Here is a 17,508-nt window from a genome sequence, read left to right on the forward strand (position 1 = left end):
TAAATACACGCAGATTAAATGGGCCGTTATCGAGCCACAATGATTCAAATGAGTCCACCATTGTATGGTTTAATTAAACGAAATCACAGGTGGGCCTGGACGCAAAATCGCTAGTAGGCCGGCCCATTGTACTTAACGGCTTGCCCCGACCCATAAGCTTAATGGTAATGCAAATCATCTAATTGGGTAAGCCCACTTACTAATTGGGCGACCCACGTACTAATTCGGTCACGTACTAATTGGGTCATTCCATTTAGTTAATGGGCCAGCCCATGTTCGAGTTGACCAGTGAAACCAAACAAGTCGGGACGGTCCATTTACTAGATGACTAGTGAAACCAAACAAGTTGGTCCAGCCCACCTACTAAGTGGGCTGTCCCATTTGTAGTATTGACCAGGAAAACCAAAATATATGGCCCTTTCCACGCATGTAATGGGTCGATCCGTCTATTACTTTGACCGGTCAAATGGTTACATTAGGCCCGACCCGCATATTAAAGGGGCCAGCCCATTTATGTATTGACCGGTAAAACAATTACATTTGGTCCGGCCCGTGTACTGTACATGCCGCCCATTTATGTGTTAACCAGTCAAACAGTAAATTTTGCCCGACCTATCTGCTAATGGGTCAGCCCGTTTTTCAAGTTGACTAGTCAGTCCAAGACATCCGGCCCAGCTCGCTTACACAATGGGCCAGTACAGTTATTTAGTTGACTGGTCAAATAGATTCAGCCGGCCCAATCCAATATATAGTTGGGTTGGCTCGCTTAAGATGTAGCAGGTCTTATGTGGGCATGTCATCAACCATGGGTTTTCAACCAGTTAACAGCGTTATCGGCCAGCTAACGACGTCTACCACGTGTTAGATGGTATGACGTTTGCAGGACAACGGGTTCCCGAAAATCTTTTGTCACGGGCCGATTTTTCGTTGGTGAAGGTCGCTCAACGGCCACAGAATAGAAAACCCGTGGTAGATCCATAGGTGACGCGACACAGAACCCGTTTCATCGGCTTATGCTCTTTAACCACGAAAAACGCCTTGTGGTTGATATGAACTTTTTTTTGTAGTGTATTTTATTCTATGATGGTTTTATGCGAACCTCGAGTGAATATTATTTCACCTATATGGGATCATAGGGCTACACTTCAATGTAATGATGAGGGTTGAAAGGGACGGACTGACAGCAACCGTTTTCCAATACTTTGAGTTGCATTAATATTAGAGAGGTTTATGTCGGGGACCAATGAACTAATTGCTATGATGAGACATTTATGTCTTAATAATTTCTATAATTGCCCATGAGAATGACTCTAGGACCTCTCATAAGGGGTGTATTTGCTCATATCTATGGCTACACCTAATTTAAGCTCCGTCCCTAAAGGAATGAAACTTGACAAAATATTCACCATGTTGTGGTAGAAATCTAAATGCTAGTAAATCCATGTCGCCCTTGAGAACACTTGTCACATATAAGTTCACAAACACTTGAGCTTATCCTATTGCTGCATTGAGCATTGGGCTTTCTCCGAGTGAGACCATTTACTTATTGTCGTCAGTGGTGAATCGTGCCCCCGACGTTAGAAATGCCCGTCACTGGTAACCATTACAAGTGGATGTATACTCGCGACATCCGCCTCCACCGTCAGCAGAACGGAAAATGCCCGTCGGTGGTAAGCATTTCTGGCGTAGTGAGTGTCTCCTCCTTTCGTATACATGTAGGTCTTGTTCATCTCCGCACTCTTCGGGTTGGCTCAGTCCAGGATTCCATCGGGCCAGAAGGTCCTTTTATACTCGGGGTGCCGCTCCCGCTGTTGTTCTGTTCTTCCGGCAAGACATCGTGCGCTACATGCATCATCGCCCCGAGCAGTATCTCCACCCACGTGTTCGGCGTGGTGGGAACCTTGATTCCCACTAAACATCCCACGGCCATATTCACACAATCCAAAGTCAGAGTTTTGTCGTTGGGCTTGAGAAGCTGGCCATAGGATTGGTGTAGCGCTGTAGGCCTGTAGTCGGAGTGGATTTTTCCTGATCAAATTGATATTGCCAAAAGAGTGAGATCTTCTGTTTTAGAAAAGCAAAAGAGATAGAGAACGAGCATAAGCGGATCTTCGGATACGTAGTTGGAGCTCTGCCTTTTCGGTATCTAGTGGTACCTGTACACTACATAAGATTTGTAAGCACAAAATGAAATTAAGTGGAAAACCGCTTCGAGAAATTGGGGTGCTCGCAAAGCAGGCATATCTTATATGGAGACATGCATGTTCTTACTAATTCCGTTCCGACGAGTTTACCAATGTTCATGCTTTATTTAATAGAATTGCCAAAAGGGGTGAGTAAAAGTCTAGGTTATTACGGGTTTCACTTCTTTTGGCAAGATGACAAGCACAAAATAAAATCTACACCAATAATTTGGAAGATCATTTGTGGACCCAAAGAACAAGGAGGTCTGCGGGTCGAGGTGGTCGATATAGAAAACAAATGTTTGCTTAGCAAATAGCTTTTCAAACTGTTAAACAAGGAGAGTGTAGAAAAAGTTGCTGCATAATAAATACCTCCGCCAAAATACGCATTCATAAGTGACAGCTAAACCAATCGACACTTAATTCTGAAAATGATTAATAAGAGCCAAGGAACGTTTCTTTAGTAGAGGATCTTTCCAGGTAGGAAACCGACAGATGACTCCCTTTTGGGAAGATACTTAGTTAAGAAATTTGCTGCTTGCAAGCCGATAAAAATCATGATTTTTTTTCAGTTGCGGATGTACTTTCCGAAACTCCTCTAAATATCGAATTCAGTAGAATCCTAACCTAATATAAATCGGGACTTGGCTGCAACTAATCTGTAGGCTTATGAGAGTCAATTTATTGAATGAAAACGATAAATTTGTGTGGAACCTCACAACCTCTTGGGGTTTCACAGTTAAGTCTACCTACATTGATATGATGAGTGGATAAACAATTTTTTTGAGAAAACATATCAGGAAATCAAAAGTAACATTAAAGATAAAGATCTTTAATGTGGTTTCTTCATCTGAAAGTAATGATCACAAAGTATAACCTTGTCACGCAATTGGAATGATTGTAAATGTGTGCTTTTTTTGACTTGGTGAATTCTATTAACATTTATTTTTCGCTTGTCCCTTTGCTTGTCTAGCTTGGAGAGTAGTCCATTTAATCTTTGACATTTTTCCACATGCTAATATTACAAATATGTTTTGAAATCAGCTAAATATAGTTGAGAAACACACTAAAGATCAAATTCATCTTGGCGTATATGCTTTAGTTTGGGCACTTTGGAACTGTTATTACCAGATTTTAGCCAAATCAGAAGATGGGCCGTAATTGAGATGGGCTTGGAGGATACGCACATAAAGTGTTTCTGAACCGGCCTCGTGCGAGAATTTGGGCTAGATTGCCCGTGTATCTGTACATTATAGTAGATCACGTTTTAGTTTAGAATTAAGAGATAGAGTTTGGTTCGTACACAGCTAGGTTTATTCCAAAGATAGAAAGTCCACGGACTATAAATATGTACCTAGGGTTATTGAGAAAGGAGGACGATCACGTTCACAACAAACACAATCTAGGCGCATCGCCACCCCTTGTTTCGAGGGTTTCTTCCGGGTAAGCATCATGCTGCCTAGATCGCATCTTGCGATCTAGGCAGTATTGGTTTATTCGTTGTCTGGTGTTGCTCGTACTGAAGCCTTTTTGATGGCGAGTAACACTGTTTATCATAGATGTTTTGGGCTTACATCGATACTTTTCTGATATGTTTGTTTAGTTATGCTGCCCCTCAATATCTAGCTGCCTTTACACCTATCTCGGGTGTAAGGGCAGCATCTTGCTTCATCTTTATTTAGTAGATCTGATCTGTTATGGTTGTTCCTTGTTATTCAAGGTTTAGTTTGATATCTGCATAGTTAGGCCTTGCAAACGGATTGAATGATCCAGTAGTGCGTAAGGTATGGTTTGCCGATCCAAGAAGGGATGTTCCGGGAATCGACTCCATGTTGGTTTTTAGGCCTCCTCTAGGACTAGTTTTCTGTTATCTTTCGTATCTGCCAGGCTCAACTACGTGTAGGACGTTCCGGTTATGCGGTGAAAGCCCTAAACTGTCGTAGATCGATTTAAGTTGGTATTGATGAAGCAGGAAACCCATGTTATCATAAGATCCAATACGAACCATGGGCTAATCGGCTCTTTGAGCCGATTCACAGGGTAACCTGAGAGCCGATCGAGGCTCATTTAATGTTTACGTGTCTGCCATGCAGGAAACTAATCGAAGCAATCCAACACCTTCCTGACCAGGTATAGGTCAGGTGGCACGCCCTTGCAACCTCCAGGACGTGTGCCGGAGCATTACGGGCCGTCGCCCGAGGGACCAGGGTCCACCAGCAGTCCTGGGAGCCTCCCGGCTCTCCGTGTTGCTCGTCGCTGCTCGCCGGTGGGTTTTGGCAGGCAACACATTCTGGCACGCCCGGTGGGACATTCTACAGCAACTACGTCAACATCTGCAGCTGAGATGTCGGACGAGCCAGTCAAGTAAGAAGATCTGCCTAAAGATCACAAGAAGAAATATGATGAACTTAAAGCTCTCTTCGAAGCCGATCTCATCGGCTCTTTCGAAAGGACCCGTACACATGGCATTAGGTTTAAAGGATTCTCACCCGAAGGTGTTCTCGATGAAGTAGATCTGTCTCTCCCTTCGGAGGAACGTACCAGAGCTCTGCGCCAGGAAGTTAATTACATGGTGGCTCATTCTCTACACCGTCATTCTGAGAGCCTAGTGAACACTTTGGAGCGTATTGCGGTTCGCGTGGTTCAGGAAATCATGAAGCATCAGTACTCTCCGTCAGGGCCTGCCCTAGGAACTCACCAGGGAGAGATACCGTTCCACACCAGACCGCAACTGCCATTCATGCTTGCAGCTCCAGAGCAGCAGGGTTCACCGGCATACGTCGTCTACAAGGTTGGAGGCGATCCTGGTGATTGCCAATTCCTGTATGAGCCGCCTAAAGAGATCCCACATGGACACGTGTGCACATACGTGCCGGACTGCAACAATTGGGCACGCACGAACCAGATTGCAGCAGGAGGGATGTCTGGAGCAGATGCCGATAAACAGGCGTGGCTAGCTAAATATGCCACCGGAACGAGTCATGAAAGCTCAGCCCCTACAGCTCACACCATGGAACAAATCAGTACAATCCTGAGAGACCAGTTCGGCATCCTGCCAAAGAGGAGAACAGTCGGCTATTCCAAGCCGTACCCCAATGAATATGATTTGATTCCACTGCCACCCAAGTATCGGCTCCCTGAGTTCTCAAAATTCAATGGATCGAAGGGGCTAGCTCAATTGAGCATGTAAGCCGATATTTGGCGCAGTTAGGCATGATTTCAGCTTCAGACCCGTTACGTGTGAGGTTTTTTGCGCAATCTCTCACAGGACCAGCTTTTGGGTGGTACACCTCGTTGCCACCAGATTCAGTCCGGACGTGGAAGCAACTAGAGGAGCAGTTTCACGTTCAGTATCACTCAGAAGCTACCGAGGCTGGCATTGTCGATCTGGCGCAGGTGCGGCAGAAGCGGGGAGAGACGGTGTCGGAATACATTCAGCGTTTCAGGACTGTCAAGAACCGATGTTATTCGGCTCGTTTAACTGAGAAAGAAGCGATCGATCCGGCAGCATTGGGCCTCGCAGCCGCCGATCAAGGATCCGGCCTTCCAAGTGGAATACAATTCACCGGCGCATATGGTACGTAAATTAACATTGTATGAGCAGCGCCACCAGAATTGTACCAAGACAAATTCAAACGCCCGATAGGCCTGGTCGAGACAGAAGAAGTTGAGGACTTTGCAGAAGACCAGGAAGTAGCCGTGGCTGAATGGGCTCGGGGGGCAGCTCCCGTGTCCTGCAAATGGGTGAAACAACAAGGGCCTGCAAAAAGGTTTGACTTTGATATAAGCAAAGCTGAGCAGATATTTGATTTATTGCTGAAGGAAAAACAGCTGAAGTTACCCGAAGGCCATAAAATCCCTACGGCACAAGAAATGAACGGGAGACCGTACTGCAAATGGCATCACTCGTTCACCCATATCACCAACGACTGCAAAGAGTTGCGTCGGCAGATCCAAACGGGGATAGAACAAGGCCGTCTGATCCTCGGTCAGTTTGCCATGAAAGTGGACACGCAACCGTTTCCTGGCGTCAACATGGTGGAACTCAATCACCCCACGAGGGGCGAGCCGGGTTTCTCATTCGATGTTAACATGGCAGGGTCTGTAGACCGCCATGGCAAGGACAAAGAAGGAATCGGTCACTCCCGTGGCAAGGAAAGGGAGGAGGCCGATCCACGCGATCGGCCCCGATATGATGATACACGGTATGTGACCGAGGAACAAGTGAGAAACATGCGGTATCAACGACCGCTCTCCGCGCATCTCCTTAACAAATATGAACATCAGTACGACCGACGCTGGCGGTACGACGTAGATGACGAAAGATATCGTCGGTCTGATGTTGACAGCAGAAAATATCGTCGCTATGATAGAAACGACGAAAGATTTGAGCACTGCGCTAAGGAGAAGTCAAGAGAGCAGGAAGACATGGACAGACACTAGGATTATCCTTTCTTTAAGCACTGCTGGGATTCAGGAATGAGCCGATTGCCTACAATCGACAACTGCCCGGAGTGTAGGCAGCAGAGGAAGGGCACAAGTGAGGTTTCAGTGTTCAAGCGTCTAGGGCCTCTCCCACCTCAGAACAAACAAGCTGAGCCATCTCGAGTGGAGGACTTCGAGGAATCAGAAGATGAAGAAGAAGATAGATACCACCGGCCAAGGTGGTGCCCTGATGGACTCAGTCATTCCCAAAAACGTAGGGTTCAGCGGCTACGTAACTTGGAGGAAGCCGAGGCGCAGTACCTGTACACGTTGAGGAAAGCACGGCCCGATCTGGCCGTGAAAATTCAGCAAACTTTGGAGACGGAGATGCATCCGCCAAAGAAAGAATGGCGCCCCAAACAAGCAGAAGCCGATGCGAAGGCATCGGCTGGCACAAACATGGTGTTCATACTTCCATCAGAGTTTTGTGCTCCAAGAACCGAAGAAGTGCCAGTAGCACAGTTTGACTGCGGTCCACGGTCGGTTATCTTTGAAAAGCCACGAGAGAAGAGCTACAGGCATTTGAAGGCCCTGTACCTAAGAGGTTATATCAATGGGCAGCCTGTCGGCAAGATGATGGTTGACACAGGAGCGGCAGTCAATATCATGCCATACTCCATGCTACGGCGCTTGGGACGCTCTAACGCCGATCTGATCAAAACCAACGTCACATTAAGCGACTTCAACGGCCAAGCATCAGAAATGCAAGGCGTTCTGAACGTGGATCTAACCGTGGGCCGAAAAACCATCCCTACGTCATTCTTCATCATCGACAGCAAAAGCACCTACGCTGTCTTGCTAGGGAGGGATTGGATTCACGCCAACTGCTGCATTCCATCCACAATGCACCAATGCCTGATACAGTGGGATGGAGATGAAGTGGAGGTCGTTCATGCAGATGACTCGATCGAGATCTCATTAGCTGGCACGAATATTTGGGATGCAGACGACCAAGAGCCGATCTCTAGAGTCAGTTTGGACGGCTGTGAGCGCATCGAAGCTTCAAAAAACGGGGTGAGGCTGGTCTTATCCACCGGCCTGACAGAGTAGCAAGAGCAAAACCAATGGACGTACGTGGCAAGGCCGATCCCTGTGATCGGCCCCAAAAAATAAGAAGCGATGATCTCGCCTCAAGCATGTCACGTAGTCATGGTAGGGAGACTCCCTCCCGTAGTAGAGCACAAACAAGTTGTAAACCCTCATTGAGCAATGCAATCGAAAAGGAGGCCGATTCCAGCAATCGGCCCAAATTATCATCACCATACGTTTTGCCTGTGTTCAGCATCGATCTAGCGGGCGACGGAAAGCTAGGATATGGGTTTACATCGGCTGATGAGCTAGAAGAGATTGACATTGGTCCTGGGGATAAGCCACGACCAACATTTATCAGCAAAAAGTTAGATCCGCATCCGAGGGGCCCGATGATAGCTTTGTTGAAAGAATACCCAGATTGCTTTGCCTGGGATTACACAGAGATGCCCGGGTTAGACAGGAGCATCATTGAGCATCGGCTCCCTCTGAAGAAAGGATTTTGGCCATTCCAGCAGCGAGCACGACAGATGAAGGCCGAAATTTTAGAAGAAGTCAAGAAAGAGATCGAGAAAATGTTGAACGCCGGGTTCATCAGGCCATGCAGGTATGCTGAGTGGATTTCTAGTATCGTACCTGTAGAGAAAAAGGACGGCCGATGGCGCGTCGCCATAGATTTTCGGGATCTCAACAGAGCTACTCCAAAGGATGAGTACCCAATGCCGGTAGCAGAGACGTTGATCAATGAAGCTGCTGGTCATAAGGTTTTAAGTTTCATGGATGGCAATGCCAGTTACAACCAAATTTTTATGGCTCCAGAAGATATACACAAGACTGCATTCAGAGTACCAGGTTCGATGGGCTTGTTTGAATATGTAGTCATGACATTTGGATTGAAAAATGCTGGCGCAACGTACCAAAGAGCCATGAACTACATTTTTCATGATCTGATCGGCAAGTTGGTGGAGATTTACATTGATGATGTGGTAGTCAAGTCTGTTTCAGTGGAAGGACACTTGGAGGATTTGCGACACGTCCTGGACCGAACTAGAAAATTCGGACTAAGAATGAATCCAAAGAAGTGTGCTTTTGGTGTAACGGCCGGTCAATTCTTGGGTTTCTTGGTTCATGAATGCGGAATTAAGATTGGCCTGAAAAGTCAGGAGGCAGTGCGAACAATGAAGCCACCTACCACGAAGAAGGAACTCCAGTGTCTCATCGGCAAAATCAACTTCGTCAGAAGGTTCATCTCCAATCTGTCAGGGCGAATCGAGCCGTTCATGGGATTGGTCAAAATTAAATCTGATGAGGAGTTTCGTCGGGGGCGAGCAACAGCAAGCATTTGACGAGATTAAGGAGTATCTAACGAAGCCACCTGTGTTGGTTCCGCCCCAGCAAGATAGGCCATTCTACATTTACTTATCAGTAGCTGACACTTCCATCGCCTCAGTGGTGGTGCAAGTTTATGATGGTCTAGAGAAAGTGATTTTCTACCTCAGCAGAAGGATGTTGGATGCAGAAACTAGATACCCTGAGATCGAGAAGTTGTGCCTCTGCTTATTTTTCACCTGCACCAAGCTTCATCACATCTTGCTGTCAGCGGAAATTGTCGTCATATGCAAATCAGATGTCATCAAACACATGCTGTCGGCTCCTGTGCTGAAAGGCCGACTCGGTAAGTGGATGTTTGCATTATCGGAATTTGATATCCGGTATCAGCCTGCGAAAGCAGTCAAGGGACAAGCGTTGGCCGATCTTATTGTTGAACGAATCAACACTGATATAGCAGCACTGTCTGTGCATGCATGGGCCATGTTTTTCGATGGATCGGTTTGTGATGATGGTTGCGGCATCGGCATTCTACTCGTGTCGCCTCGGGGGGCAACATATTCCTTCTCCATCAGGCTACCTACCCCTTGCACCAACAATGTCGCCGAGTATGAAGAAATACGCAAGGGAATGGAGTTGCTATTGGAAGCCGGGGCTGAAGCAGTGGAACTTTTTGGAGACTCCAAATTGGTGATTTCCCAACTCACGGAGGAATACAGGTGCGAGAGCGAGTCGCTCTTCCCGTTATGGATGCAATGCGGTGAGCTGATGGCACAATTTAGGTACCTAAACTTCAATTGGATCCCGAGGTCGCAAAATACCGAGGCAAACGATCTCGCACAGATGGCGTCAGGCTACAAGGACGTAGCAGATGGAGCTGATGTTCAGGTACAGTTCCTGGAACCGGATGACTGGAGAGTCGATATCTTCAATTACTTGAAAGATTCGGCTCGGGGGGCACCTAAACGGATAAGATACAAGGCCATGAAGTATGTCCTTATTGGGGATGACATGTTCTACAGGACTTTGGAAGGGTTACTTCTCAAATGTTTGGGACCAGCCGAGTCAAATCGGCTCTTACACGAGGTACACGAAGGCGCGCCTGTGGAACTCACCAATCGGCTCATAAGATGAAATGGTTGATCAGACGATCGGGGTTTTATTGGCCCACCATGCTTGAGGATTGTTTTAAGTACTATAAAGGGTGTCAAGCATGTCAGAAGTTTGGGAGCATTCAGATGGTACCCGCATCAGCAATGAACCCCATCATCAAGCCTTGGCCATTTCGAGGTTGGGGCATGGATATGATCGGCAAAATTAATCCTCCATCGAGCAAAGGCCATGAGTGGGTTCTGGCCATTACAGATTATTTCACTAAATGGGTGGAGGCCATACCTATGAAGTCAGTGGCATCGAAAGATGTTATCAATTTCGTGAAAGAGCATGTCATTCATAGATTCGGGATTCCCCAGACTATCACGACCGATGGAGGTTCGGTTTTCATTTCTCGCGAGTTTAGAAAGTTTTGCGAGGACATGGGAATTAAGCTGATCCGATCGTCTCCATACTATGCTCAAGTAAATGGGCAGGCTGAAGCGTCCAACAAGAGCCTTATCAAGCTGATTAAGAGGAAAATCGACGAGCACCCTAGACGTTGGCACGAGGTATTGTCAGAGGCTTTGTGGGCTTATCGCATGTCATGTCATGGAGCGATAAAAACCTCGCCATACCATCTGGTCTATGGACAAGAAGCCGTGTTGCCCCGGGAAATCACGGCTGGCTCGAGACGGATTACGTTTCGGAATGATTTAACAACCGAAGAATATGCAGCCCCGATGAGTGATAGCATTGAGGATGTCACGGAACTTAGACTCGTGGTCGCTTGAGAAAATTAAAGAGAACAAAGCCAAGGTAGCTCGTGCGTATAATAAGAAGGTGAGACCAAAGGAGTTCCACGTTGGTGATCTGGTATGGGAAGCTGTGTTGCCATTGGGGACTAAGGATAAAATGTATGGTAAATGGTCTCCAAATTGGCACGGGCCGTACAGAGTCGACCAAGTTTTAAAGGGTAATGCATATATGCTCGAGGAGCTGAACGGTGTGAAGTTCCCAGTGGCTGTCAATGGCCAGCATCTCAAGAAATTTTTCCCAAGTATGTGGGATGATGGGCAGTGAAATATGCGGGCCGATGTATGAAATCGGCCAGTAAATTTTTTTTTGCAAAGTACAGCCGATGCACAGACATCGACTTTAGAATAAAAAAGCCGATGCGTAGGCATCAAGTTACCGTTTGAATTTGGGAATGTCTGTCTGGACCTGTCTAATTAGGTAACTGAGTCTGGCCTTTTCGGTGTTTTATGGTGAAAGACCGATGCGTTGCCATCGGTTCTTGGTGCGTTGACCCGCTTGGACAATCGGGAAATCAGGCATAAGAAACATTCTTCATTGATTGACTAAGAGGGATTTTTACATTAAGAGCCGATTGCTCTCAAAAGGGAGATCTACTGCCTAATGCGCTACTACTGGCCCTATGCTAGTAATCCCTAATCTAAGGGCCGTCGCTGCCCTCGTCGTCGCCGTCCGCGCTGCTGTCGACGCTGCTGCCGGCGACGTCTTCGTCGCTGCTGCTGAAGCCCTTGGCGGGGGCTTCTTCTTCCTCCTCGTCGTCGTCGTCGTCCTCCGACCCGGCGCGGAAGCGCTTCACCGGCGGGTACTCTTCGGAGGAGGTTTCGTCCTCCGATTTGTCCTCCTCGTCGGAGGAGAAGTCCCCGTCCCAGGAGAAGAGGTCGTCGTCGCTCTCCTCCTCCAACTCCCCGTCCACGAGGAAGTGGAGGTCATCCTCCCCGTCGGTCAAGGAGTCGTCGTCCTCGGACTCGACGGAGAAGTTCCAGTCCCTCTCGTCCCACCACTCTGGGGCGCGGGCCTCGTACGCCCTTATCGGGTCATACTCCGGCATCGGCTCACTGGAGGAGGAGGACTGGAAAGAGAGACCTAAGGAGACAGAGGAAGAGGAGTCCATGGCAGAGGAAGGGGGTTTTTTCGAGTGCTAATGCAGAGGAAGAGGATGAGGAAGCGAACTGCTCGGATGAGTTTAAATAAAGGGGATATAGTGGAAGGAAATTCAATGCTGTGGCAGTTTCGAGGATGCGGTGCCAAAACTGTCAAATCGTGCAGTGCGGAGAAGTTGAGAAGACAAGGCATCATGATGAAAGGGCACTGTAGCAGTTCTGCTCTGCAACGCATGACCCGATGAAGGAAAACGGAGTGGTTTTGGAATTATTATTGCCAAAACCAGGGGGCATGTGTTATCACCAGATTTTAGCCAAATCAGAAGATGGGTCGTAATTGAGATGGGCTTGGAGGATACACACATAAAGTGTTTCTGAACCGGCCTCGTGCGAGAATTTGGGCTAGATTGCCCGTGTATCTGTACATTATAGTAGATCACGTTTTAGTTTAGAATTAAGAGATAGAGTTTGGTTCGTACACAGCTTGGTTTATTCCAAAGATAGAAAGTCCACGGACTATAAATATGTACCTAGGGTTATTGAGAAAGGAGGACGATCACGTTCACAACAAACACAATCTAGGCGCATCGCCACCCCTTGTTTCGAGGGTTTCTTCCGGGTAAGCATCATGCTGCCTAGATCGCATCTTACGATCTAGGCAGTATCGGTTTATTCGTTGTCTGGTGTTGCTCGTACCGAAGCCTTGTTGATGGCGAGTAACACTGTTTATCATAGATGTTTTGGGGCTTACATCGATACTTTTCTGATATGTTTGTTTAGTTATGCTGCCCCTCAATATCTAGCTGCCTTTACACCTATCTCGGGTGTAAGGGCAGCATCTTGCTTCATCTTTATTTAGTAGATCTGATCTGTTATGGTTGTTCCTTGTTATTCAAGGTTTAGTTTGATATCTGCATAGTTAGGCCTTGCAAACGGGTTGAATGATCCAGTAGTGCGTAAGGTATGGTTTGCCGATCCAAGAAGGGATATTCCGGGAATCGACTCCATGTTGGTTTTTAGGCCTCCTCTAGGACTAGTTTTCTGTTATCTTTCGTATCTGTCAGGCTCAACTACGTGTAGGACGTTCCGGTTATGCGGTGAAAGCCCTAAACTGTCGTAGATCGATTTAACTTGGTATTGACGAAGCAGGAAACCCATGTTATCATAAGATCCAATACGAACCATGGGTTAATCGGCTCTTTGAGCCGATTCACAGGGTAACCTGAGAGCCGATCGAGGCTCATTTAATGTTTACGTGTCTGTCATGCAGGAAACTAATCGAAACAATCCAACACCTTCCTGACCAGGTATAGGTCAGGTGGCACGCCCTTGCAACCGCCAGGACGTGTGCTGGAGCATTGCGGGCCGTCACCCGAGGGACCAGGGCCCACCAGCAGTCCTGGGAGCCTCCCGGCTCTCCGTGTTGCTCGTCGCTGCTCGCCGGTGGGTTTTGGCAGGCAACAGGAACTACAGAAATGATATGATTTTTAATAAGATTGAAACTCATTTTTTACAACATGACTACCCACAGGACCTCAAAGTGGTCTTTTCTTCTTCTGGATACGCAGCGAGCGTCTATCAAATCTGGATGCAACCATTTTGAGACGGTTGCCCGGACTATCTACAAGCAGGGTGGCCGACGACTTACTAGAAGACAACCGTTTAAATGCACTTTGTTTTTAGTTCGCTGCTTGATTTTTATGTACACCCCGCCGTGAGATGTAAAACTATACCTATAAACTTATGAATAATGCACTAAATAAATATGTACATCGTTTCGATGCAGAAACCAGGGCTTTGCTCCCTATTTCCAAAAAAAACATACCACAAAACAAACTCTATATTTCACAACCATGTATAAACAGCAAGAACAAACCAAGTGTCAAGCGTGCCAGAAGCAAACGTAGAAGAAACCAACGTACATGTAGGAACCCCGGCCGTGCGGCGAGACACAAAATTAACGAAGTGTGTGATGGGATGTATTTTTGTTCACACGTTGGCGGGCGACGCATCGACGGGGACGGTGTGCCTTGACTGGCTGCCCGACGCCGATTTCCGGCCGCCCTCGCGCACGCTGTTCTCGGCGAAACGCGCGGTGGAAGCGTTGTAGCCTTTCTGCCTCTCCTGCTCGGTCCACTCCTGGCTGTAGTACTCCTCCGCCGTCGCCCCCGGCTTTGGGCCGACGAACATGCCACCCCACTGCGGGAAGTAGATGAGCGTGATGGGCAGCGTGCAGGCGATGATCATGAGCCCCATGTACAAGATCCCCGTCTCCGTCTTGTACTTGCCGCCGCGGAAGAATATGACCTGCGTCAGCACGGCGCCGACGTTGCCGCCGCCGCCTGTCATGCCGGAAATTAGGCCCAGGGACCTCCGCGACACGAACGGCACGATGCCAAAGGTGAGCCCGCAGGCCGCCTGCACGAAGAAGGAAAAGAGCATCATGACGGCCACGGAGGCGGCGAAGGAGTAGTCGACGACGCCGAGCACAACGCACAGGACTCCGCCGATGGTCTGCACGATCCACAGCCCCCACAGCCTGCCGCGCATGCCGAACCTGTCCGAGAGCCAGTCGGACAGGAGCCCCCCGCCGGGACGGGAGATGATGTTGGCCATCCCGAAGCTGGCGGCGATAAGCCCGGCGGTATGGAGGTTGACATTGAAGCGGTCGTAGAAGTACTGCGCCACGATGTTGTCGACGGCGAGCTCAACGCCGAAGCAGTAGCCGTAGGTGAGCGCCAGGATCCAGGCGCGGTAGTTGGTGACCGCGTGGCGCAGCACGTTGGCGAAGCTGTCCTTGTGCATATCCCCGGCCTTGTGGAGCTTGCGGTAGTTGCCGTCCGGCATGTCCTGCCCAAACGCCAGCACGGCGATGGCCGAGAACGTCTGCATGACGCCCGGGATGAAGAAGGCGACGCGCCAAGCCGTGAACGGCGTGCTCCCGATCTTCTTGACGGCCTCGAACACCAGCGGCATGAGGAGCTGCACGGCGCCCCCGCCGAGGTTTCCCCAGCCGCCGGCGACGCCGTTGGCCAGCCCCACCTTGGGCGGCGAGAACATGGAGCTCATCCAGAACTGCGTCGACACGAAGGAGGCGAGCGAGAAGCCCGTGAAGAAGCGCACGAGCAGGAAGGACGACGGCCCGGTGATGATGGAGGAGCAGTACACCGCGGGGGTGGTGAGCAGTATGATCGCCGCCGACGACAGGCGTGGCCCGACCAGGTCGCAGGCCGTGCCCATTGCGACACGGGCGAACACGGCGCCGGACACGGAGGCGATCCCGGCGTTGCCGATGTCCTTGGCCGTGAGGCCGAGCGTGTCCCGGATGAGCGGCAGCAGCGGCGGCGCGGCGAAGGTGGAGACGAAGCAGCAGAAGAAGGAGAACCACGAGAGGTGGAAGGCACTCATGTGCGGCCTCACGAAGGAGAAGAGCCAGAACTCCGTGGCCTTGTTGTCGGAGTCCACCGGGATCCTGAACGTGGTCTTGGACGCCGGCTCCACCTCCATTGCTGCAGGCTTGGACTGTCGCTCCATCTCTCTGGCTACCTTGCTGCTACAGCTTTGTTGGGAACTCCGGCTGTAATATTGTACGTGCCGGTGCTGGTAGTACGGAACCTCAGGGGAACGCCGTGTTTATATAGGACAGCCGCAGAGCGGCGCTCTATGCGCTCCGGACGCAGCGCAGCGCGCGCGACGATTGAGAACGGCGAGAGGGCAGAGGAGGGACGAATAAAGATTTGGCTGCCGATCTTATGGTGTCAGTGGAAGGCCGGCACCGCCGCGCGTCGAGGCCGATGCGGGGTTTTGTTGGGGAGCTGCTCTGGTACATTGCTGTCGCTGTAAGGTTGAGGTTGAGGGAGATGGTGACTTCTGAGGCTCTGACTTTGGAGGCAACTTGAGTTCCTCGGGTAGTGGAACTGCTTCAGCAACCCCACGAAGCGAAATATCATTGGCGAATGGCGATTTTTATGTCCGAAAAGCAGTACACGCCGCCATGTAACGGTCTCTTCAGTGCCGCCGTACGGGGATCATGTACCCGTGTATATATCTACTAGTACTAGGTGAGCATACGAAATACTCTCCGCTTTAACGCAGTCTCTCGAAGGTGCTTACAGGAGTAGGATGTACGTGCGTTTATAGAAGTGCGTGTATGTATGTATGTGTGAGCGTCTACGATTGTACCATGTTTTGTAAAAAAAAAAACTCCACTTTACGGCAGCATGTTTCGGTTTTTTTTCCGAAGGAAAACGTAGAGAGATACATCTGAGCCATCTGTCTTCCTCGAAGGTTTACAAATTCAAGGAGAATTACGACATGACCATACAACTTGAACCTTGTTGAAAGAATAAAAGTAAAACTTGTAAATCGTGAATAAGTGTACTACTCGTTCCGTTGTTTCCTGATTGTCAAACAGTGGTATAGTTGATCCTGATAGCTAGCCGCTGTTTCTACAACTCGCGCCAGTGGACGAACAAATAAAGATACTAAAATGAAATCCAACATTGAAAGTGCATTTGAAAAGATCATCAGTGGCCTGCCTACCACAGTTAAGGTTACATTTGAAAGGATCAACCTATCACAACTAAGACTGCAGCAAAACGACACCAGCATATCTATTGTTTCCAAAGACAGACAGACAAACAAAATCCTACTCTACTACTACTACAAGTATCCGGCTGGAATTAATAATGTTTTTGGGAAAGTAATATTCCTCCGAATGATTGGAAATCATCTATTACTAGGTTGGAAACCAATAATGCTGGGTCTACGGACAAACTGTTACGGGAATCAACTTACGGACATGCGTGGCCTGCTGCTGTTCTACCGGACTGAATTCTCATGGGCCCACAGCGTGACTCTACCCAATTGATGGATGCCACGGATGCTTCCGTAAGATCATTCCGTAAATTTCTTCCGTAGACGTAGCATTACTCGTTGGAAACTGCGCCTATTGTTGCTCGAACGGACAAGCGGGAAACACTCAGGACGGTTTCGGATTTACATAGAACTCAGTCCATGTACGTAGATGCAACAAGACAAATACAAAATATCTTCGCTATGCATATGACAAACATATCACTCTGCATTCGTGCATATCCAATATATTGACCAACCTGTTGTCTACTCGTGGGGTTTATGTGACTTCAGTTGTCATGAGTACCGTACATCATCATGAGCAACGAGTGACGATTGAGTATTATGATATCTATCATGTAGTCCTGATATCTATCATGTAGTCCTCACGGCTGGCATAGAACCCGAGACCCGAGCCCCGAACCTGAATTACTTGGACCCGAAACCGAAATACACGAAACCCAAAAATTCGGGTGTCAAAATGGGTGGCAACTCGAGAAACCCGAATTGAATTCAGAAATTTCAGGTGTATGCATCGGCCCCGGACAGACCGTTTAACCCGAGTTGGTATGAAACACCAGCGCCCGAGGCTAGCAGCTCAATAGGCCCAACTCCTGCTT

General features: G+C 48.6%; 1 protein-coding gene across 1 annotated transcript; it reads right to left on the reverse strand.

Moving 5' to 3' along the window:
- Nucleotides 1-14,023: 14,023 nt before the first annotated feature.
- On the reverse strand, nucleotides 14,024-15,568 carry LOC124658964 (high-affinity nitrate transporter 2.3). The gene has a single exon (XM_047196944.1). The coding sequence runs from the start codon at nucleotides 15,566-15,568 to the stop codon at nucleotides 14,024-14,026; it is 1,545 nt and encodes a 514-aa protein (XP_047052900.1).
- Between the last annotated feature and the right edge of the window lie 1,940 nt (nucleotides 15,569-17,508).

The sequence above is a fragment of the Lolium rigidum genome, chromosome 6 (assembly GCF_022539505.1).
Source record: "Lolium rigidum isolate FL_2022 chromosome 6, APGP_CSIRO_Lrig_0.1, whole genome shotgun sequence".
Lineage (NCBI taxonomy): Eukaryota > Viridiplantae > Streptophyta > Magnoliopsida > Poales > Poaceae > Lolium > Lolium rigidum.

Bases quoted from the DNA above. Each gene is read 5' to 3' on its own strand.
- LOC124658964 (XM_047196944.1), bottom strand. From the start codon at position 15,568: ATGGAGCGACAGTCCAAGCCTGCAGCAATGGAGGTGGAGCCGGCGTCC.